The sequence below is a fragment of the Macaca fascicularis genome, chromosome 7 (assembly GCF_037993035.2).
Source record: "Macaca fascicularis isolate 582-1 chromosome 7, T2T-MFA8v1.1".
In the NCBI taxonomy this organism is placed as follows: domain Eukaryota; kingdom Metazoa; phylum Chordata; class Mammalia; order Primates; family Cercopithecidae; genus Macaca; species Macaca fascicularis.
Window position 1 is genome coordinate 19591196 of NC_088381.1, and position 19415 is coordinate 19610610.

Below are 19415 nucleotides of genomic sequence, written 5' to 3' on the forward strand. Positions count from 1 at the left end.
TGAACAAATAGATTTACAAACAACTCTCTTTAAGGCTGGTCTCTTTGGGTACAGAGGAGCTTACAGTAGACTTCAAATGCCCAGATGGAAATGCAGATAACCAAAAGGAAAGCAAAATCATTCTAATGCTATGTAATGACTTATCCTTCACTTTATTTTTATACTAATTGAGATCACCATATGAGCTCTTAGTAAATTTCTAACTTGTCAGAATCTGAGAAGATTAGCTGTTATAGCCAGCCTGTCAAAGAAATGGGCATGGAACTGAGTTCTGAGATTACTGAATGTAGCATTTCCATTATTTCATAAGAATTTGACCCACAAACAAAATTAAACATATTTTAAAATGATCTATCCACATCATTGCTCCCTTTTCTAATTGGATTGGGGATACATGGATGTTAGTTGTTGTAGACATTGGTTCAATAACCTAGGTAGGTAGAAGAAACATAAGTTGAAAATATTTGGAAAATACAGATTTTAAAAATAAGGTCATGAAGGCTGGGAGTGGTGGCTCACACCTGTAATCCCAGCACTTTGAGAGGTGGAGGCAGGCGAATCACCAGAGGACACGAATTCAAGACCAGTCTGGCCAACATGGTGAAACTCCATCTCTGCTAAAAAAAAAAAAAAAAAAAATACAAAAATTGGCTGGGCGTGGTTGTGGACGCCTGTAATCCCAGCTACTCAGAGAGCTGAGGAAGGAAAGGAGAATCACTTGAACACGTGAGGTGGAGGTTGCAGTGAGCTGAGATCGCGCCATTGCTCTCCAGCCTCAGTAACAAGAGCGAAACTCCCTCTCAAAAATAATAATAATAATAAGATCACAAGTTTTACAGAGGCAGCTACGTGTTTATCTGTTTTTTTGCATGACTTCTGTAGGTGGTAAAATTTCATTACTGAGAGCTCAAAATTATTGTAGCATGTGTTGTTTCCTAATGAAATACACTGCCAGAAATGCAATAGAAAAAGACATAAAAATAATACAATACATAATAATAGTTCAGAGAAGACTCTACCTGATAGAAGACGAAGCAGATGTTTCTGTATCAAGACCTGAGGACAGGTAATCCTCTGTGCAACTGCAAACTGCATTAATGCTTTCAGACCATTATGCTAGATTGTAAAAGAGAGGGAAGATAAAAAGATGAGGAAAGATGAGAGACCTAACTCATTCACTTAAGAGTTTGGTAAAAACGAACTCTAGTTTGTCGGAATTAGCTGCAGACTCATTATATACCTTATATCATTGCAAATAAATTACGATATTCTTAATACCTGTACAAGGTTTTATGGCCTTGCTAAATTTCTAACAGATTTTCTGATAAAAAAGTGGTATTAAAGCTATAATTATTTTAATTCTCATGTAAAAAGTATTCATCTTCCCCAGAGCTGAGCACACTGTGGACCAAAAGTCTTCTAGTCTTCTGTGCCAGGTGTCAGAAAAATAAGAGGGAAATGGGAAGCAAGGGATGGCAACCTCAGTTACCCCTTTTGTTTCCCCAGGGCTACTCCGCATATTTCTTTAGTACCGTTTTCCAGGGATCACTATGTTAAAAGGTTTAGGCCTGGGGCAGGAGTAGAGTCCTACAGTAGTGTCAGTATCTGCCCATCAAGGAGTAATGGCTTAATTTTATTTTTGAATTCAGTATGATGATTCATCCAGAGATAAGTCAGCATTAATACTCAATGTTATATAATGGTGCAAAATTAGTGAGAAGGAAAAATATAGAAAACATCAGGATTTTGAAGTGTAACAAAGGGAGAAAAAGTAATCATCACATGAAATCTCCGTATGAATTACACTTAACCTCTGAGATTGAGTAAGCTCTGTAAAGTGCATACACTATTCAGTTTCCTATAAGACTGAGGCAGCTCCTTTTCTCCCCTATAGAATTCTGCTAATTTTTACAGAAAAGGAGTAAAGATTTTTTTTTTTTTAATAATAAACTGTGGGGGGGAAAAAAAACAGCATGCCATGAGTTACATGTACCTTGTTGGAATATACATACCTGCCTATTTTGAAGTGCTCCAAACAAAGGTTTTCCTTCATCTCCCAACAGGTTTTCTCAAAGAATTAAAAAAACATAAAAATAATAAATCCTGAATAGTGCCATAATTATATACTGTACTTTTTATCAAATGTTCCTTAATTATATTTTTGATGAGATGATTTGCATTTTTCCCCTTCAAAGTCTTGTGTTTTAAGTCTTTGCTAAAATTTTCCAATTTCTGAGTGAGAGAATATTAGAGAATCAAATGCATATCATTTACAAATTACTAGCATAAAAAATAAAGTCCCTGCAGCAATCTTATAAAGAATGCTTGGGGGGAAAAAAGCAGCCTGGATTGTTTCTTCTCATTTCAGCATCTTTTTTATGCAAAAAATTCTAAAATAAGTAATTTATATATGTAATTATAGCCTATTTTGTTTAAAAATAATATGTAAGGCAGACATAAATAACTTCTTGCTCTTTTGGGCACAATTTTTTTTTTTTTTTTTTTTTGAGACAGAGTTTCGCTCTTGTTGCCCAAGCTGGAGTGCAACGGCGCGATCTCGGCTCGCTGCAACCTCCGCCTTCTGGATTCAAGCGATTCTCCTGCCTCAGCTTCCTGAGTAGCTGGGATTACAGGTGTGCACCACTACGCTGGCTAAGTTTTTGTATTTTTAGTAGAAACAGGGTTTCAGCAAGTTAGCGGTGGTCTCGAATTTCTGACCTTAGGTGATCCGCCCACCTCAGCACTCCAAAGTGCTCGGATTACAGGTGTGAGCCACTGCGCCCGACCTCGGGTACAATTTTAAAAGAATTAGAAAAGATCAATAGGAAAAAAAAGAAAATGAGACCAGGTGCGGTGGTTCATGCCTGTAATCCCCAGACTTTGGGTGACTGAGGCAGGAAGACTGCTTGAGCTCAGAAGTTCAAGACCAGCCTGGGTAACATGGAGAAACCCTATCTCTACAAAAAATACAAAAATTAGCTGTGGTGGTGCATGCCTGTGATCCCAACTGCTCGGGAGGCTGAGGTGGGAGGATCACCTGAGCCCGGGGAGGCTAAGGCTGCAGTGAGCTGTAACTGCGCCACTGCACTCCAGCCTGGACAACAAAGTGAGACCCTGTCTCAAAAAAAAAAAAAAAAAAAAAAAGAGAGAAAGAAAAAGAGAAAATGAAAATACCAAAACCATGGATTTGTGTTTTGTTGTCCATGGTATTTATTTCTAAATTCTCTTATTTTCACTGATCCTTAGCAGCAGATATGAGTGTGGAAGCATTTTTTTTCATCTTTGCATAAACAGTAATTGAAAGGATGCTTTGTTTTGATTCCTCAACTATTATCCTATGCCAATGCATTCTGTACATGTCTCTCCATCCCCACAGGGACTGAGATAAGTTAGTTGCTTATGTACTAAGAATAAAGTACAGTACTATGCTTGCTTGATGGAAAAAGCACAATAGTGAACACAATATGATATTGATCAAATGGAATCCAATTACTAGATTATAGAACCACATATGAAAAGATTCAGCTCCATCAGCAGTGAATTTCTTATCTCCTTTATAACAGACTATGCCCCCTTTTTAATGTTCAAGGTCTAAACAGAAATTCTTGACTTCCTAATGCTTATCTTCCCCAAAATAGGAAAGTGTGAAATAGCTTCACTGAAAGTCTGAATAGACTTAACATGTCATGACTCCGAAGAATGCTTTACATTTCTTATCGATTTGTTCAGATTCTATTTTATATAAACCTCGCCTTTCCTATATCCCATTTGATTGAATCATAGCAAATATAAACTGATGTATTATCCTATACCCATAATTTAAGTCTAACAGGTTTGGAAGTGACTTTCCCCCCTCCCCCCAAGCACATCCACCCACGGTGGCTTTATTCAGTCACGTCCCCACCCCCACACCTCCCTCCACCAGGCAGACAGGTGGGAGGCCACACCACAGCAGCATCCAGGGACCACAGGCCAGCAAAGGGCCCCGGCCAGAGGGCACCAACCCCAGGAAGACACAGTCCCCACCTGGAGCTTCCCTGGGCTGCCTCGGCCCCTGAGCCCACTCTGAGGATTTGTGCTTTGACTCTGACAGGAAGCAGGAGGAAGCCACCAGCCCACTGCCCCCTGGGTATCCTTGGAGGGCACACGGTGGAGTGGAGACCCCAGCTCCTGAGCGGCACTTCCTCAGCTCCCACGGCCCTGCATGGTGCTGGGCTCGACCCAAGATGCCCAAACGCAGAGTCTGGTCCTGACAGGGATGGTCACGGCCTAGCCACGGGGCGACTCTGCCCATCAGTCCCCCTGGGGCAGCGACTGGATCCCAGCAGGGGCAGAGCCAGGATGGGCCCTATGTGCCTAAGATCAATGTAGGCGGGGGCTCACTGGGGCAAACAATGAACTCACCCACAGGAGCCCTCTGAGGACACCAGTAGGGGGTCTGCTCAGGGCAGGCGCCCGTGGCCTGGAACCTGCCTTTTCCAAAGCACTGGAAGTGACTCTTAAACTCTATTAAGAAACTAATGATAGTATGTAGGAAGGTTTTGGGAAAAATTTGGCTTCATGCTATTTAATTCAAATTATAAGTGTCTTGTTAAAAAATATATTTAAATGAAGAAAATATAATGGACTCCATTAAAAACAATTACCAAAAATACATGTATTGGAAAGGGAAATCAAAGTTGGCTTGGATAAAGACAGGGAAGAATCACCATTCTTAATTTTTTCCATGTAATATTGGACCTTGTCCTTATAATGAACAAGTGCACTAACTTAAGAAATCTAAGTGATCCCTCACTGCTACATTTTCCTATGGGAAATTTTCAATACGGCAGAGAATTTGATAGTAGGCTTCCCTTTAGAGCTGGTTTCTGCCTGCTAATCTCTAAAACTGCCTCAGTCTTCCTTTCCCCTTTCTGTTCATTTTTGGGTAACTTTGGTTTCCCCTCAAGTCTTCTCTCAAAGGATAAAAGAAAGAAAAATTACTGAGCATTTCTGAGTTGTCTTTTTTCCTTGAACCTCTATAACTTAACATCATGCTGTTCCTTTAATATAGATACTAAAGCAATATATGTGTGTGTGTGTGTGAACATGCACACACTTTTTAAAGACCGGGTCTCACTCTGTTGCCCAGGCTGGAGTGCAGTGGTGTAACCATGACTCACTGAAGCCTCAAACTCCTGGGCTCAAATGATCTTCCCTCTTCCGCTTCCTGATTAGCTAGGATTACAGGTGCATACCACCATGCCTGACTAATTTTTTGTAGAGACAGTCTTGCTACGTTGCCCAGGCTGGTCTCAAACTCCTGGCTTCAAGTTATCCTCCCACCTCTGCCTCCCAAAGATCAGCCTCCCAGGCATAATCACCATGCCCAGCTTTTTAAAAATATTTTTTTAAACTTATGTTTCATATGGCGACGATCATAGTTAAAAAGAGATCAATATAAAAAAATTATCAGACCAAATGGCATGAGCCACACAAATACACTGAAATACAAATAGTCGTCATACAAGTCAAATTATTCTGGCCCATCAGTGAAAAAAGGAATTTAAGAATGAATGATCAATGTTAATTCTGTCTCACTGAAACCTCCAAACCAGTTTTCTTATGAGCTTTACCAATTGCCTGGATAGTGAAAGCACAGGTGCTCCAGGTCAGCATAGGGACTCGAGGATCCGTTTCATCAGGAGGCACTTTCAATCCAATTCTATAAATTGTTGTGGCAAAGAGAATAACCATTTCCTTGATGCTATTTGAATATTTAATCCTATAAATAAAACAAGAAAATTTGTATGATTTAGTAAAAGGAGTTACTTAGTAGGACCTACTTAGTAAGAAGTCCAATTAAGTCCTGGAGCAATAGAAACAATTTAACCGCTCTCAACGTAAGTAAACTGCTCTTTGCCAAATTAGAGATTAGAGCCTCCGAAGATTTATTCAGCTGGAAAAAAATTGGAAGAGGAGAACTGTATTTTTTAAAGGTAGAGAAATAGCTCTTATAAAATGGTAATGACCAACATAACTTCACTTCCTGTAAAAGATGCAGCAAATGCTCACAGCTAGAAGGGGTTCAGGTTCTAATTAAAAAACAGACTGAACACAGAAGGAATAAAATTCAGAGGAACAAATCTGACCTAACGAGTTTTGGTGCTTGGAAAAAGAACCAAAGAAGTACTTTTGTGTTGACAGATATGTGTATGTGTTTGTGTTGTGTATATGTGTGATAATACCATGTACCTAGAGTGATAATTTCCAGTTTTCTCAACTTCCACTTATAACAAGTATTTTCAGTAGCAATGGGATAGATAAACAGGGATCACAACTAGAAAAACTACCCTGGATACTCAGTATTAATGAAATAATAATACCTGATTTGGGTATATTACATCTCTCCAATAACCTAATGAGTGAGGTAGGACAGAAGGCCTCAATTTTACATACACAAAAAATGAACTGGTGGTGGCATGGAGTGACCTGAGACTTTTCAGAAAGTTGCAAAGCAAGTTAGATGTAATTTTAAACGAAGTCTCATAATTCTGGTCCTCTTGTAGGACCAGACAGAACTGGCATTTTTGGTCCTCTTGTAGGACCACAGAGAATTGGCATTTTTGTTGGTTAAAAATGTTACTCAGAGGTGTAGTTCGCCTTAATATACATTACTTTAACATATCAAACCACTTCATTTTGTTAATACAAATAAACAAAACAAACAGAGAAAGAAACAAGAAAATGGGATAAACTATTTTACAAATAAAAAAGGAAGGAAAGATGGAAGCCTACACTGTTTCCTACTCTTATTTCACAATCATTTACAAAGTTCTCTTAACTATTTAGATACTTACGAGGACTGAACACCAAAACTCAGGATGGAAGTGAACTCAAAAGTAGAATCTCCCATTCCTTGATTAAAGAAAACAGGAATTGGGTTTTCTCCTTATAAATTAAAAAGGAAAAAGAAAGAAAAATCATGAATGAGTTTAGTCTGACATACAGTTTTCTAGCATTTATTTATTTGTTTTGACAGTCTCACTCTGTCACCCATGCTGGAGTACAGTGGCATGATCATCTGTAGCTCCAACCTCCCGGGCTCAAGCGATCCTCCCAAATAGCTGGGACTACAGGCAGGTGCCGCCATGACTGCCTAGTTTTTAAACCATTTTTTTGTAAAGATGGGATCTTCCTTTGCTGGCCAGGCTGATCTTGAACTCCTCAAGAGATCCTCCCACCTTGGCCTACCAAAGTGTTGGGATTACAGGTGTGAGCCACTGTGCCCAGGCTTTCTGGCTTTTTAATATTATACATGATCATTTTAGGAAACTCAGGATATGCTAATAAGCAATGAATAATTAACAAGTTTCTCCATCCAGATAAACACAGTTAACATTTGGGTGATATTCTTCTGTTCCCCACACAATTATTACATATTTATATTTTTTAAGAGGATGACATGATATAACACTAGTCTACATCTTGCCTTTGCACTTAGTAGATCATGGACATCTTTCTATATCAGTAACTCTCCCTCTATTTTGCCATTTTTAATGACTGCATAAATGTTCTCTTGATAAGGCAGCATATATTAGTGAATAAGAGTAAATGATCTGAAGCCAGGCTGCCTAGGTTTGAATCCTAGTTCTGCCACTTACTGTTACTGCAACCTTGTGTGAAAACTAAACCTCTCCATAGCTCCATTGCCTTGTCAAATTCAAATGCTATTTCCCGACATGAAACGGGTTTTCTCTGGTTGCTTTCAAGATTTTTAGTTTTTTGTTTTTTAAGAGATGAGGTCTCCGCCAGGCATGATGGCTCACACCTGTAATCCTAGCACTTTAGGAAGCCAGGGCGGGCGGATCAGTTGAGGTCAGGAGTTCAAAACCAGCCTGGCCAACATGGTGAAACCTCATCTCTACTAAAAATACAAAAAATTAGCCTGGCATGGTGGCGGGCGCCTATAATCCCAGTTACTTGAGAGGCTGAGGCAGGAGAATCGCTTGAACTCAGGAGGTGGAGTTTGCAGTGAGCCGAGATCGCATCACTGCACTCCAGCCTGGGCGACAGGGCGACACTCTGTCTCAAAAAAAAAAAAAAAAAAAAAAAAAAAAAATGAGGTCTCACTATGTTTTCCTGGTTGGCTTCAATTTCCTTGGCTCAAGGGATCCTCCCACCTCAGCCTCCCAAGTAGCTGGGCCTACAGACATGCACTACTGTGCCTGGCTCTTTATTTTTTGTTTTCAGCAGTTTGCTTTATGATGTGTCTGACTGTGGTTTTCTTATCTGCTTGAGATTTACTGAACTTCTTGAATCTGCAAATTTGTCTTTCACCAAATTTGGGAAATTTTCAGCCAATTATTTCTTCAAATTTTTTTTCTGCATTATTTTTCTCTTCCTTTTGGGACTTCAATGACACAAATGTTGGATTGAAAAAAAAATTGTCCCATAGATCCCTAAGGTTATATATTTTTATCCCCCATCTCTTTTCTGTCTGTTCTCCAGATTGAATAATTTCCACTGATCTAATTTCACATTCATGGACACTTTACCTCATCTCCAGTCTAGTATATATATTTTTGAAACAACACAGCCTTGCTGTGTTGCCTAGGCTGGACTGCAGTGGCATCATTATAGCTCACTGTAACTTCAAACTCCTGGGTTCAAGCGATCCTCTTGCCTCAGCCTCCCAAGTACCTAGGACTATAGGCACATACCGCCAAACACAGCTATTTTTTTTGTTGTTGTTATTTTATTTTTTTACAGATGGGGTCTTATTATATTGCTCAGGCTGGTCTTGAATTCCTGGCCTCAAGCGATCCTCCTGCCTCAGCCTCCCACAGTGCTGTTATTACAGGCCTGAGCCACTGTGCTTAGCCTTTCGGTTTACTATTGAGCACATCCAGTTAATTTTTGTTTCATCCAGTATTTTTTCAATTCTATTATCTCCATAGGGTTGGTATTTTTAGTTCCTATTTTTCTGGTAACTTCTATCTTTCAACTCTTTCTTTTTTTTTTTTTTTTTTTTTTTTGAGACGGAGTCTTGCTCTGTCGCCGGGCTGGAGTGCAGTGGCCGGACCTCAGCTCACTGCAAGCTCCGCCTCCCGGGTTCAAGCCATTCTCCTGCCTCAGCCTCCCGAGTAGCTGGGACCACAGGCGCCCGCCACCTCGCCCGGCTAGTTTTTTGTATTTTTAGTAGAGATGGGGTTTCACCGTATTAGCCAGGATGGTCTCGATCTCCTGACCTCGTGATCTGCCCGTCTCGGCCTCCCAAAGTGCTGGGATTACAGGCTTGAGCCACCGCGCCCGGCCTCTTTCAACTCTTTCAAGAGTGTTCACCTTCAACTTATGTTTCAAGGTTAACTAGTTGCTTTAAAACTCTTCGATAAGTTTAACATTTAAAACATCTCAGGATTGGCATTTGGTTGTTTTTCCCTTGAGAATCGGTCAGATTTTTCTGGTTCTTTGTATGTCAAGTAATTCTGGATTATTATCTTGTATATGTAGAATATTACATTGGGAGGTTCTGGTCCTGTTAAAAACCTCTGGAAAAATATACAGTTTTAAAGTGTTTTAGACGGTAATAAACTCAGGTCCAACAAGTCCTGTCTCATTCTCTGTGGATGGTGATTCCAATGTTAGTTTTCAGAGCCTTTGCTGTGGTGTTCTGATCTGTCCAGCACATGTACTCCTCGTGGGGTTAGTCTAGGACTTGAGTGATGGTTTAAATGAAGCTTACTTCTCAAAACTTTGGTTACGCCTCTTTGAGCCTATTCTGTACATGTGCAGCTTGGAGGTGAGCCCAGAACTTATGTTGACCTCAAAAATATGAGATTCCCCTTCTACAGTTCTCTCCTCTTAGGGATTTCCCACCCTAGCCCTCCCACTTTCTAGCTCCTAAGGGCCCTTTCCCCCAGTTTCTCTGGCCAAAATAACATGTTTCTCTCAGTTTTAGTCTACTATGCTGTCAGTCAGATTTATGACTGCGGATGCCCTTGGCGTGAAGCCACAAGGCAAAGACAGAAAAAAATGATGATGATTAACCTTGTACTCTTTGGAACACAGGAGCCCCTTTTCCCAGTTCCTCACCAGAGAGACTGGTTTTCTCCTGGGATTATGGGCATCTGTGTGGCCACCATGGCTGTGCAGCTCTATGCCTGAGGCTGGCCTTGGGAGAAGGCCAGAGGAAAAATTAAAAATAAACACACTCCTTTTATATTCTGGCTATGAGGGGCTTCTTTTCCTGATCCTCTGACCAGAAAGAGATGGCATTTCTCATGGATTTTTGTTATTCATGCTTATTGTACAGTTCTAGAACTCAGCTGTTCTTGGGTGAAAGTTGGGAAATAAAGGAGGAAAAAGCCTCAGGAAACTCACTAAATGTACTGATAATTCTTAAATTTTGACTTTAGTTCCCATCTGCCTGCTATTTTACTTTTCAGAGACTTGAGCTGTTGTGGTTTTTCGTATCCTGTGAAAGTATGAGGAATTAGATATTGGATTTTATGAAATGTCTTTTTTTTTAAAAAAAGACAGAGTCTCGCTGTATCGCCCAGGCTAGAGTACACTGGCGCAATCTCGGCTTACTGCAACCTCCACCTCCCAGGTTCATGCCTCAGATTCTCCTGCCTCAACCATCTGAGTAGCTGGGATTACAGGCACGCGCCACCACACCTGGGTAATTTTTGTATTTTTAGTAGAGACGGGGTTTCACCATGTTGGCCGGACTGGACTCGAACTCCTGGCCTCAAGAGATCTGCCTGCCTCAGCCTCCCAAAGTGCTGTGATTACAAGCGTGAGCCACCACACCTGGTTTGAAATGTCTTTTTAAAAGTTATAATGACCAGCCAGGTGTTGGTGGCAGGCGACTGTCATTTCAGCTACTCAGGACGCTGAGGTACGAGAATTGCTTAAACCTGGGAGGCGGTAGTTGCAGTGAGCCAAGATCTCACCATGCACTCCAGTCTGGGGGGCAGAGCGAGACTCCATCTCAAAAATAAATAAATAAATAAAAGGCTATAATGATCATATTAGTTTTCATCTTTAACCTATTCATTTAAGAAGTTTCCATCAAGGCACTGTTAGAATAAACTCAATCTGAGCATCGTCTCTTTTGGGCTATGAGCTGTCTTCTAAGTATGGTTTTGGCCATATTCCATGGATTTTGATCTGTGGTGTTCTCATTGTTGTTAATTGCTAAATAGTCACTAATTTCTCCATCTCTCTTTAGCTTTTTCCTTGCATTCAACAGTTATACAGAATAGTATTTAAAAATTCCTAATTTGTTAGGTTTTTGAGCTCTTTTTTGTTAAGTATTATTTTATTGTATTGTAGATAGTGTATGTGTCCTACATAATTTCCCTTTTTGAAAACTATTGAGATTCTTACATGGCCTAATTTATATTAATCAATCTGTTATTAATAATCCACGGACAGGCGGGCACAGTGGCTCACACCTATAATCCAAACACTTTGGGAAGCCACGGTGGGAAGATCACTTGAGGTCAGGAGTTCAAGATCAGCCTGGGCAACACAGCAAGATGCTGTCTCAAAAAAAAAAAAAAAATTCCATGGGCATTTGATAAAAATATATTTTCCAATAGGAACAAACTCCTGTAGAATATATTACAAAATCAAGCTTAATTTTAAAAATTCTCTAAGTCCTTATTTATTTTAGGATTACCTGACCAGCCATAGTCTTAGAAAGATCTGGCAAAATCTCCCACTATCACTATGTTTTTGTTTAATTCTACTTATGTACCAAAACAACACAGCACGAAAATAAATAGAAACTGAATTTATTATCTGTGTTTTCTCCTAACCTCCCCAATACACTAGGCAATATAGATAAAATGTTTACACGTTCTCTGCAATCCTTCCTTTACAATCTCTTGGCTGTTTCTTTCCCCCAAACAATTAGTCATTCAATAAGCATTCAGAGCAAACTTGTCAATGCTTACTATTAATACCACCACTTCTTACCATCTCATGGTAGGACCAGTGCAACTGATTCCTGATTAATCTTCTTGAGTTATCTCCTCACTCTTCCAATCTATCTGCGGCACCACTCCCACACTAAAAAGCTACCAGAATAAATGCTAGTCACTTGCTCAAAAATTTTAATCATTTCATGATTTCTTTTTTAAAGTTCTTTATTTCAATAGTTTTTCCTTAGATTATGTTCAGTATTTTCTTCCCTTAAAAATATAGGCTTCTAAGTAAATTAGTGAATATGCTTAAAAAGATACTAATCACTCTTACACTTCTTTTTTTTTTTTTTTTTTTTTTTTTTTGTTGAGACGGAGTCTCGCTCTGAGTCTCACTCTGTCGCCCAGGCTGGAGTGCACTGGTGCGATCTCGGCTCACTGCAAGCTCCGCCTCCTGGGTTCACGCCATTCTCCTGCCTCAGCCTCCTGAGTAGCTGGGACCACAGGCTCCCGCCACAACACCTGGCTAATTTTTTGTATTTTTTAGCAGAGACGGGGTTTCACCATGTTAGCCAGGATGGTCTCGATCTCCTGACCTCATGATCCGCCCACCTCGGCCTCCCAAAGTACTGGGATCACAGGCGTGAGCCACTGTGCCCGGCCTAATCACTCTTCTACTTCTTTAGGCGGTCACAGAGGTCCTACTGCTAATAAAGTGATCTTTCTACTTAATGCCATGTTTGAGACCTCCAATTAAACATTTAGAGGCCAAAATAACAATAAAAACTGACTTAAGGCTGAATTTTTGAGACCTAAAACTCAGGATGTATAACCAACATGTCAATCTACATTTTTTTTTAATAAAAAGAAACTAAATTCACATATGTCAAGTCATTTTAAATTACTGTAAAAATTAAGAAGAATCTCTTGTACTGAATTGCTTCTCGGTGCTTAAAACAAGTAGCAAAGTAGCAAGTACATGCCAAAAATCACTTCTTAACAAATATAAGGTTTTTCGTTAGAAGAGTTTCCACCTAACATATTGTTATCTCATTAGCACCACTTGTGGAAAAGGTTTTGTTATAAAATGGAGGAGGAGGGAAACTGACGGGATGTTGCCAGACTCATTCATTGCTGACTGTTGTCTTCCATCATTCTGTGTTTCTAAATGACCAAGTTCAAATTCTTACAAACCTCCACAACTGCCCCATATTCTCCACTATTCCCCACTGTGTACTCTCAACTAAGGTAGGCCAGGCTTTTTCAATGTCTCTGAAAATGTCATGCTCATAATTCCCTAAAAACATTTCTGTTTTCTACCTGGGTTCTCCTTTATCCCTACCACACATCCAAATTTTATACAAGGTCAAATCAAATCTAATTTTCTCCATGACATCTTCCCTTACTGTTTCAGCCCCTACTGATCAATTCCTTCTTAAAAATTCTATGAGTCCTACTGTTTTATACAATAAAATCAGGCTGTTAATGCTATTTCCTCTTGTATCATTCTTAACTGCATAACATGCACACATATGAGGTCAACAAAGCAGGGAACAAATAGTGCTGAATGCATGATTAAACACTTAATAAATACTTGATAACTTAGGCTGGGCACACTGGCTCATGCCTGTAATCCCGGTACTTTGGGAGGCTGAGGTAGGAGGACTGCTTGAGTCCAGGAGTTTGAGACCAGCCTGGGCAACATAGCGAGACCTTGTCTCTACAAAAAATTTAAAAATTAGCCTGGGTGTGGTGGTATAAGCCTGCGGTTCCAGCTACGTGGGAGGCTGAGCCCAGGAAGTTGAAGCTGCAGTGAGCTGTACTCCAGCCTGGGTGATGAGTGAGACCTGTCTAAACAAACAAACAAACAAACAACAACAACCCCCCCCCCACATACAAAACAAACAAAAAACCTTTGTAACTTAGACTATGGTGATGAGAAATAAAACCATCACCCCTATTTTTTCCTTTGTAGCTTTTGTATACATCCTTTATTTTCCTTAAAAGTATGTAACTGAAAGGACATAATTAAAGCATAACAGAGGGTAAAATAATCAGGGAAAATGTGGATAAATACAGAAAGGTATGAAATGTAGAAATAAGACATCAATATTTTGAGTAGAATACCTAAAAATACTCTGGAATATTTTCTAGGTATAGTTTTCATCAATTTCAGATCCAAAGAGGGGATGAGAAGATAATTTTTAAAATACTGGACTTTGTCTTCACCCTATTGATTTCACTGCCTAAACCAGGGGTCCTCAATCCCGGGGCCATGGACGAGTACCAGTCTATGACCTGTTGGGAACCTTGGGAATGGGCTGCACAGCAGGAGGTGTGTGGCAGGTGAGCAAAGCTGCATCAGAATTTACAGCCGCTTCCCATCACTGGCATTGTTGCATGAGCTCTGCCTCCTGTCAGATCAGCAGCCACATTAGAGTCTCATAGGTGCGCAAACTCTAACTATGAACTGCCCATGTGAGGGAACTAGGTTGCCCACTCCTTATGAGAATCTAATGACTGACATTCTGTCACTGTCTCCCATGACTCCCAGATGGGACCATCTAGTTGCAGGAAAACAAGCTTAGGGCTCCCACTGATTCTACATTATGGTGAGTTATGTAATTATTTCATTATATATGACAATGTAATAATAATAGAAATAAAATGCACAATAAATGTAAGGCACTTGAATCATCCCAAAACCATCCCCCTCATCCATGGAAAAACTGTCTTCCACAAAACCAGTCCCTGTGCCAAAAAGGTTGGGGACCATTGGCCTAAACAAAAGACAACTTTTCCTCACTGTATTTAAAAAATTCCCATTTTTATCCTTTTAAGCACGTCTCCATTAACAGCCATACCTGTCTCACAACTGTAAAGAATATGTAAATAAGATGACAGTTTTAAAATGTTTTCGTTATTACAAACATTACTAACCACATATTAATAGTATTAGTAATAGTAATGGCTAACATGTAGCACTTACTAGGTACCATGGACTATTCTACTTTACATATAATAACTCTACTAATCTTTCAACCAATAAAAAAGGTACTATTATAATATTATTATCCCCAATTTGCAAATAAGAAGCTGAGGCACACAGAGCTTAAGTAACTTGCCCAAGATCACATAGACAGTAAGTGGATCTTAGTGATTTAGATGAATCTTGGATCGAAGATTTAAATCTAAGCAGTCTGACAGCTTGGAATAATCAGATAGATGGACTTGATAGTTTAATCACTGTCTGTATTGTCTCCTAGTATGAAAAACGATTAAATTTAATAAAGCAATTTAAGCCAAACTTACTCTTAGCTTCAAAAACTTCTATTTCCTGATATTCAAGAAATTTGTACTTGAAAACCATATTTTAGCACATTAATTATTTTAAAAAAATAAAGATTCTGACACCATCTTCACATAGTTAATATAAAATAAATGTAAGCAAACCTTTAGCATGTCTTATATTATAACCTGATATTCTGGCCAGAACAGTCTGTATCCATTGTGCCAGGGTCAAAAGTTGAGCAAGAGCATCTGCATTCTCACTGAAAAATGATATTTAAAAATTATTACAACCATGGGTACAAAGTCAAATGGAAAAGCTGAATTTGTATTATTTCCTTGGATAAATTTTCGTATAAAAAAGTTAAGTTCCTCCAGATTCATTTCCTAGGTCACAGAAACATGTCTAAAAATGTAGCTTTTTGGAAGGGGAAGAAAATTTTAAACTTACAAGAAATAAGTCACCACCCACATGCCAATCACCCACAGGTAGTAAATGTCAGTAAATGGAATCACCATTCTAGTTGCTCCAGTCAAAAACTAGGTGTTGTCATTGATTTCTCTGATTCCCTCACACCCCACATTCTGATCTGTTAATTAACCTTGCAGGTTTTATCTTTTAAATATATCCCAAGTTGATCACTCCTACTTACCTCTTACTACTACCCCCTAATCCAAGTCACATCAGCGCTCACTTGGATTACTTAAATAGACTCCTAAGTGTTCTTCCTGCTTCTACTCTTGTGTTTCATTGTAAGTATAAATTCTTCATACAGCAGCTAGAAGAATTTTCTAAAATTGTAAATAGGATTACACAACTTCTAATCTTTGCTCATAATCCTTTTTATGATCTGGTCTTTACTTGCTCCATTCCATGCTGCCTTCTTGCTGTGCCTCAAACATGATGATGGGGTTCCAAACTTGAGCTTTTGCTTTTTTTTTTTTTTTTTTGAGATGGAGTCTCGCTCTGTCGCCAGGTTGGAGTACAGTGGCACGATCTTGGCTCACTGCAACCTCCGCCTCCTGGGTTCAAGCGATTCTCCCGCCTCAGACTCCTGAGTTGCTGGGATTACAGGCACCTGCCACCACGCCCAGCTAATTTTTGTATTTTTAGTAGAGACTGGGTTTCGCCACGTTGACCAGGCTGGTCTCGATCTCTTGACTTCATGATCCGCCCGCCTTGGCCTCCCAAAGTGCTGGGATTATAGGTGTGAGCCACGACCCAGCCAAGCCTTTGCTCTTGATACAGCCTGTGCTTAGAATTTTCTTCTCCCAGAGAAAAGCAGTGATTATTCCTCACTTTATTCAGGTCTCTGTTCCAATGTCACCACCTCAGAGAAGAGCTCCCTGATAACTCTGTGTATAAATAGCCTCATGCCCCAGTCTGTCTTCAGCCCTTTAACCCACTGCTTTAGCTTTCTCATAGTATTTCCCACTACTCAACATTTTGCCTTATTTTTTTATTGCCAGTCTCTCCTTCCTAAAATGGACATAAGGAAAGGGACTTGAGACAGACTGTTATTAAGAACAAAGAAGGGCTGGGCGCAGTGGCGGCTCAGGCCTGTAGTCCAGCACTTTGAGAGGCTGAGGTGAGTGGGTCACTTGAGCCCAGGAGTTAGAGACCAGCCTGGGAAATGTAGTGAAACTCTGTCTCTACAAAAAATACAAAAATTAGTGGGGTATGGGTGGCACATGCCTGTGGTCCCAGCTACTCAGGAGGCTGAGGTGGAAGGATCATCTGAGCCCAAGAAGGTTGAGGCTGCAATGAGCTGAGTGAGATCACACCACCATACTCCAGCACACAGTGAGATCCTATCTAAAAAAAAACCAAAAAACCAAGAAGGACCAGAAACAGTGTTATTAAAAAGACTATAAAATAGGAATCTTTTTATTGAAATAATAGTCTTGAGCAAAGGTAAAATATATAATGAACTGTGCCAAAATTTACGTATCTGGGCACAAATTTGACCTAAGAAATTTTTTTTGTTCTCAAAAAATGGAAATATACTATGACTGATTATAACCAATTTTCTTTACAGACACCAGTTCATTAGTTTTAAATTTTTTGGTAAGTTTATATTATAAACTTTTAATCAAAATCTTAGTTTTGACAGTTTTTATATGCTTTTATCTTTACTATCTTAGATTATATTCATGCTGATTTTCTAAAATCCAAAAAAGGCAAATATAATCAATTATATGGGTAAATTGAAGTATCTAATAAAACTGCTATGTATAATCATGTATTTCAGATCCTGAGTAACAAAATTGTTACTATAAATTAAAAGTGTGCCAGAGTTCTAAGAGAACTGGTTGTAAGGATCAGTTTTCTGAATTTAGAAAGAACTGCTCTGAAGCATCTGATCCTTAAAGACATCAAAGAAAGAAGTAGCTAAATACTCTGTTAGAGAACAATTTACATAGTTTAATAATCCTATTTGGGGGAGCCACTGTGCAAAAAAGGCTTGTACAAGAAGTTGGAAAGTCACTTTATTACGATTTCCTTTATCTTTGTCTTCTGCTGTACAGTTAGGTAAGGCTTTGGAGTCAGGAGTCAGGTCTGGGTTTGAATCTTAGATCTGTCTTAGGACAAATAAAAACTATCCATAGTCTCCAATTCCTTTAAATGGAAATAATAGTACCTACTTCACTAGACTACTGTGAGAATTAAATAAGATAATAAGATAATGCAGCATTTGCTTTGCAGAATGCCTAAAATATATTAATTACTCAAATCAAGGATAATTCTTTCTCATGTTACCAAATATGTTGAAGAAGACAATTTGAATTTAGGTGTATCAATGACATGGAATAGTAGAGATCAGAACAACTCTTTATTTATTTATTTATTTATTTATTTATTTATTTTTGACGAGAGTGTCGCTCTGTTGCCCAGGCTGGAGTGCAAAGGCATGGTATCGGCTCACTGCAACCTCCGCCTCCCGGGTTCAAGCAATTCTCATGTCTCAGCCTCCCGAGTAGCTGGGATTACACGCATGTGCCACCACGCCAGGTTAATTTTTGTATTTTTAGTAGAGACGGAGTTTTGCCATATTGGCCAGGCTTGTCTCAAACTCCTGATCTCAGGTGATCTGCCTGCCTCAGCCTCTCAAAGTGCTGGGATTACAGGTGTGAGGCACTGTGCCCAGCCAAGGTTAGAGCAATTCTTTTTTTTTTTGAGACAGAGCCAGGCTGTAATGCAATGGCTAGATCTCGGCTCACTATAACCGCAGCCTCCCAGGTTCAAGCGATTCTCCTTGGCTCAGCCTCCCAAGTAGCTGGGATTATAGGCACCCACTACCACACCCAACTACTTTTTTTGTATTTTAGTAGAGACGGGTTTTACTATGTTGGCCAGGCTGGGCTCAAACTCCTGACCTCGTGATTCGCCCACCTCAGCCTCCCAAAGTGCTGGGATTACAGATGTAAGCCACCACGTCCCGCCGGAACAACTCTTTATATTGACCCTTCTCGCCAAACCTATCACCTTTGAACTTTTATGGGGACATAAAGGTATTTTTATCAACAAAACAATTTTCTGTAGCAGAATTCAGGTTTCTCATTATAAATTCATTGCATTTTAAAGCAACTGAAATAATATAAATATTATAGTACTGTCATCCTCATGTAGAACAGTGAGAATATAGAAATATATAATTAAATTTCCAAGTTGTCATACAAAAACTAATAATTTGCTGTTAAATTCCATTTACAGATCAGAATATAAAAATTTAAAAACTCAGAATATAAAATATATAAAATATATCAGAATATACAAATTTAAAAGAGATATCTATAAAATGATATATATATATTATATATATAAAATGAATCTAGTGTTTTTGTTTAATTTTTTTAGTTAACATTTGTCCACATCTCTAGAGCTATAGCATTTGGATCTTCAGAAAAATGAAATTAAAAATAATACAAGGATCATTCGAGCTATCAGACTCCAACTGGCAAATCTAATGATGGCAAAGGGCCATATGAAAGGAATGAATTTTTTTTGCATCTTTTCTCCTTTTGTGAGTGCTAAGGCAGAGTTCAGAGTTCTATTGCTTTAATGGCTGCTGGAAAATATAACCACAATATATAGATTCAAGTAAATAAACATTATAGTTCTCTGAGAGTCCAAAAAAATTAGGCTTTTGATCACATTTTAAAAGTATAACACAAGATATAAAATGAAAAAGTATTAATTCCTTTGAAGAATAA

The 19415-nt window shown here is 39.1% G+C and overlaps 1 protein-coding gene across 6 annotated transcripts in view; it reads right to left on the reverse strand.

Moving 5' to 3' along the window:
* The window catches only part of UBR1 (ubiquitin protein ligase E3 component n-recognin 1), a 156171-nt gene that overhangs the window by 37494 nt on the left and 99262 nt on the right, over positions 1 to 19415 (reverse strand). For 5 of the 6 annotated variants that reach the window (XR_012414843.1, XR_010588036.1, XM_015452723.4 and 2 more), the window contains 5 exons: positions 15366 to 15463; positions 6840 to 6930; positions 5616 to 5764; positions 2013 to 2068; positions 1020 to 1116 (listed from right to left, as the gene is read on the reverse strand). Coding sequence is in view for 3 of the 6 variants with exons in the window: in XM_015452723.4 (XP_015308209.2) it covers positions 1020 to 1116; positions 2013 to 2068; positions 5616 to 5764; positions 6840 to 6930; positions 15366 to 15463 (491 nt within the window). In the remaining 3 variants the exon portion in view is untranslated. Of the gene's footprint in view, positions 1 to 1019; positions 1117 to 2012; positions 2069 to 5615; positions 5765 to 6839; positions 6931 to 15365; positions 15464 to 19415 lie in introns of those variants that run through there. The other variant, XR_012414844.1, reaches the window with a different exon arrangement.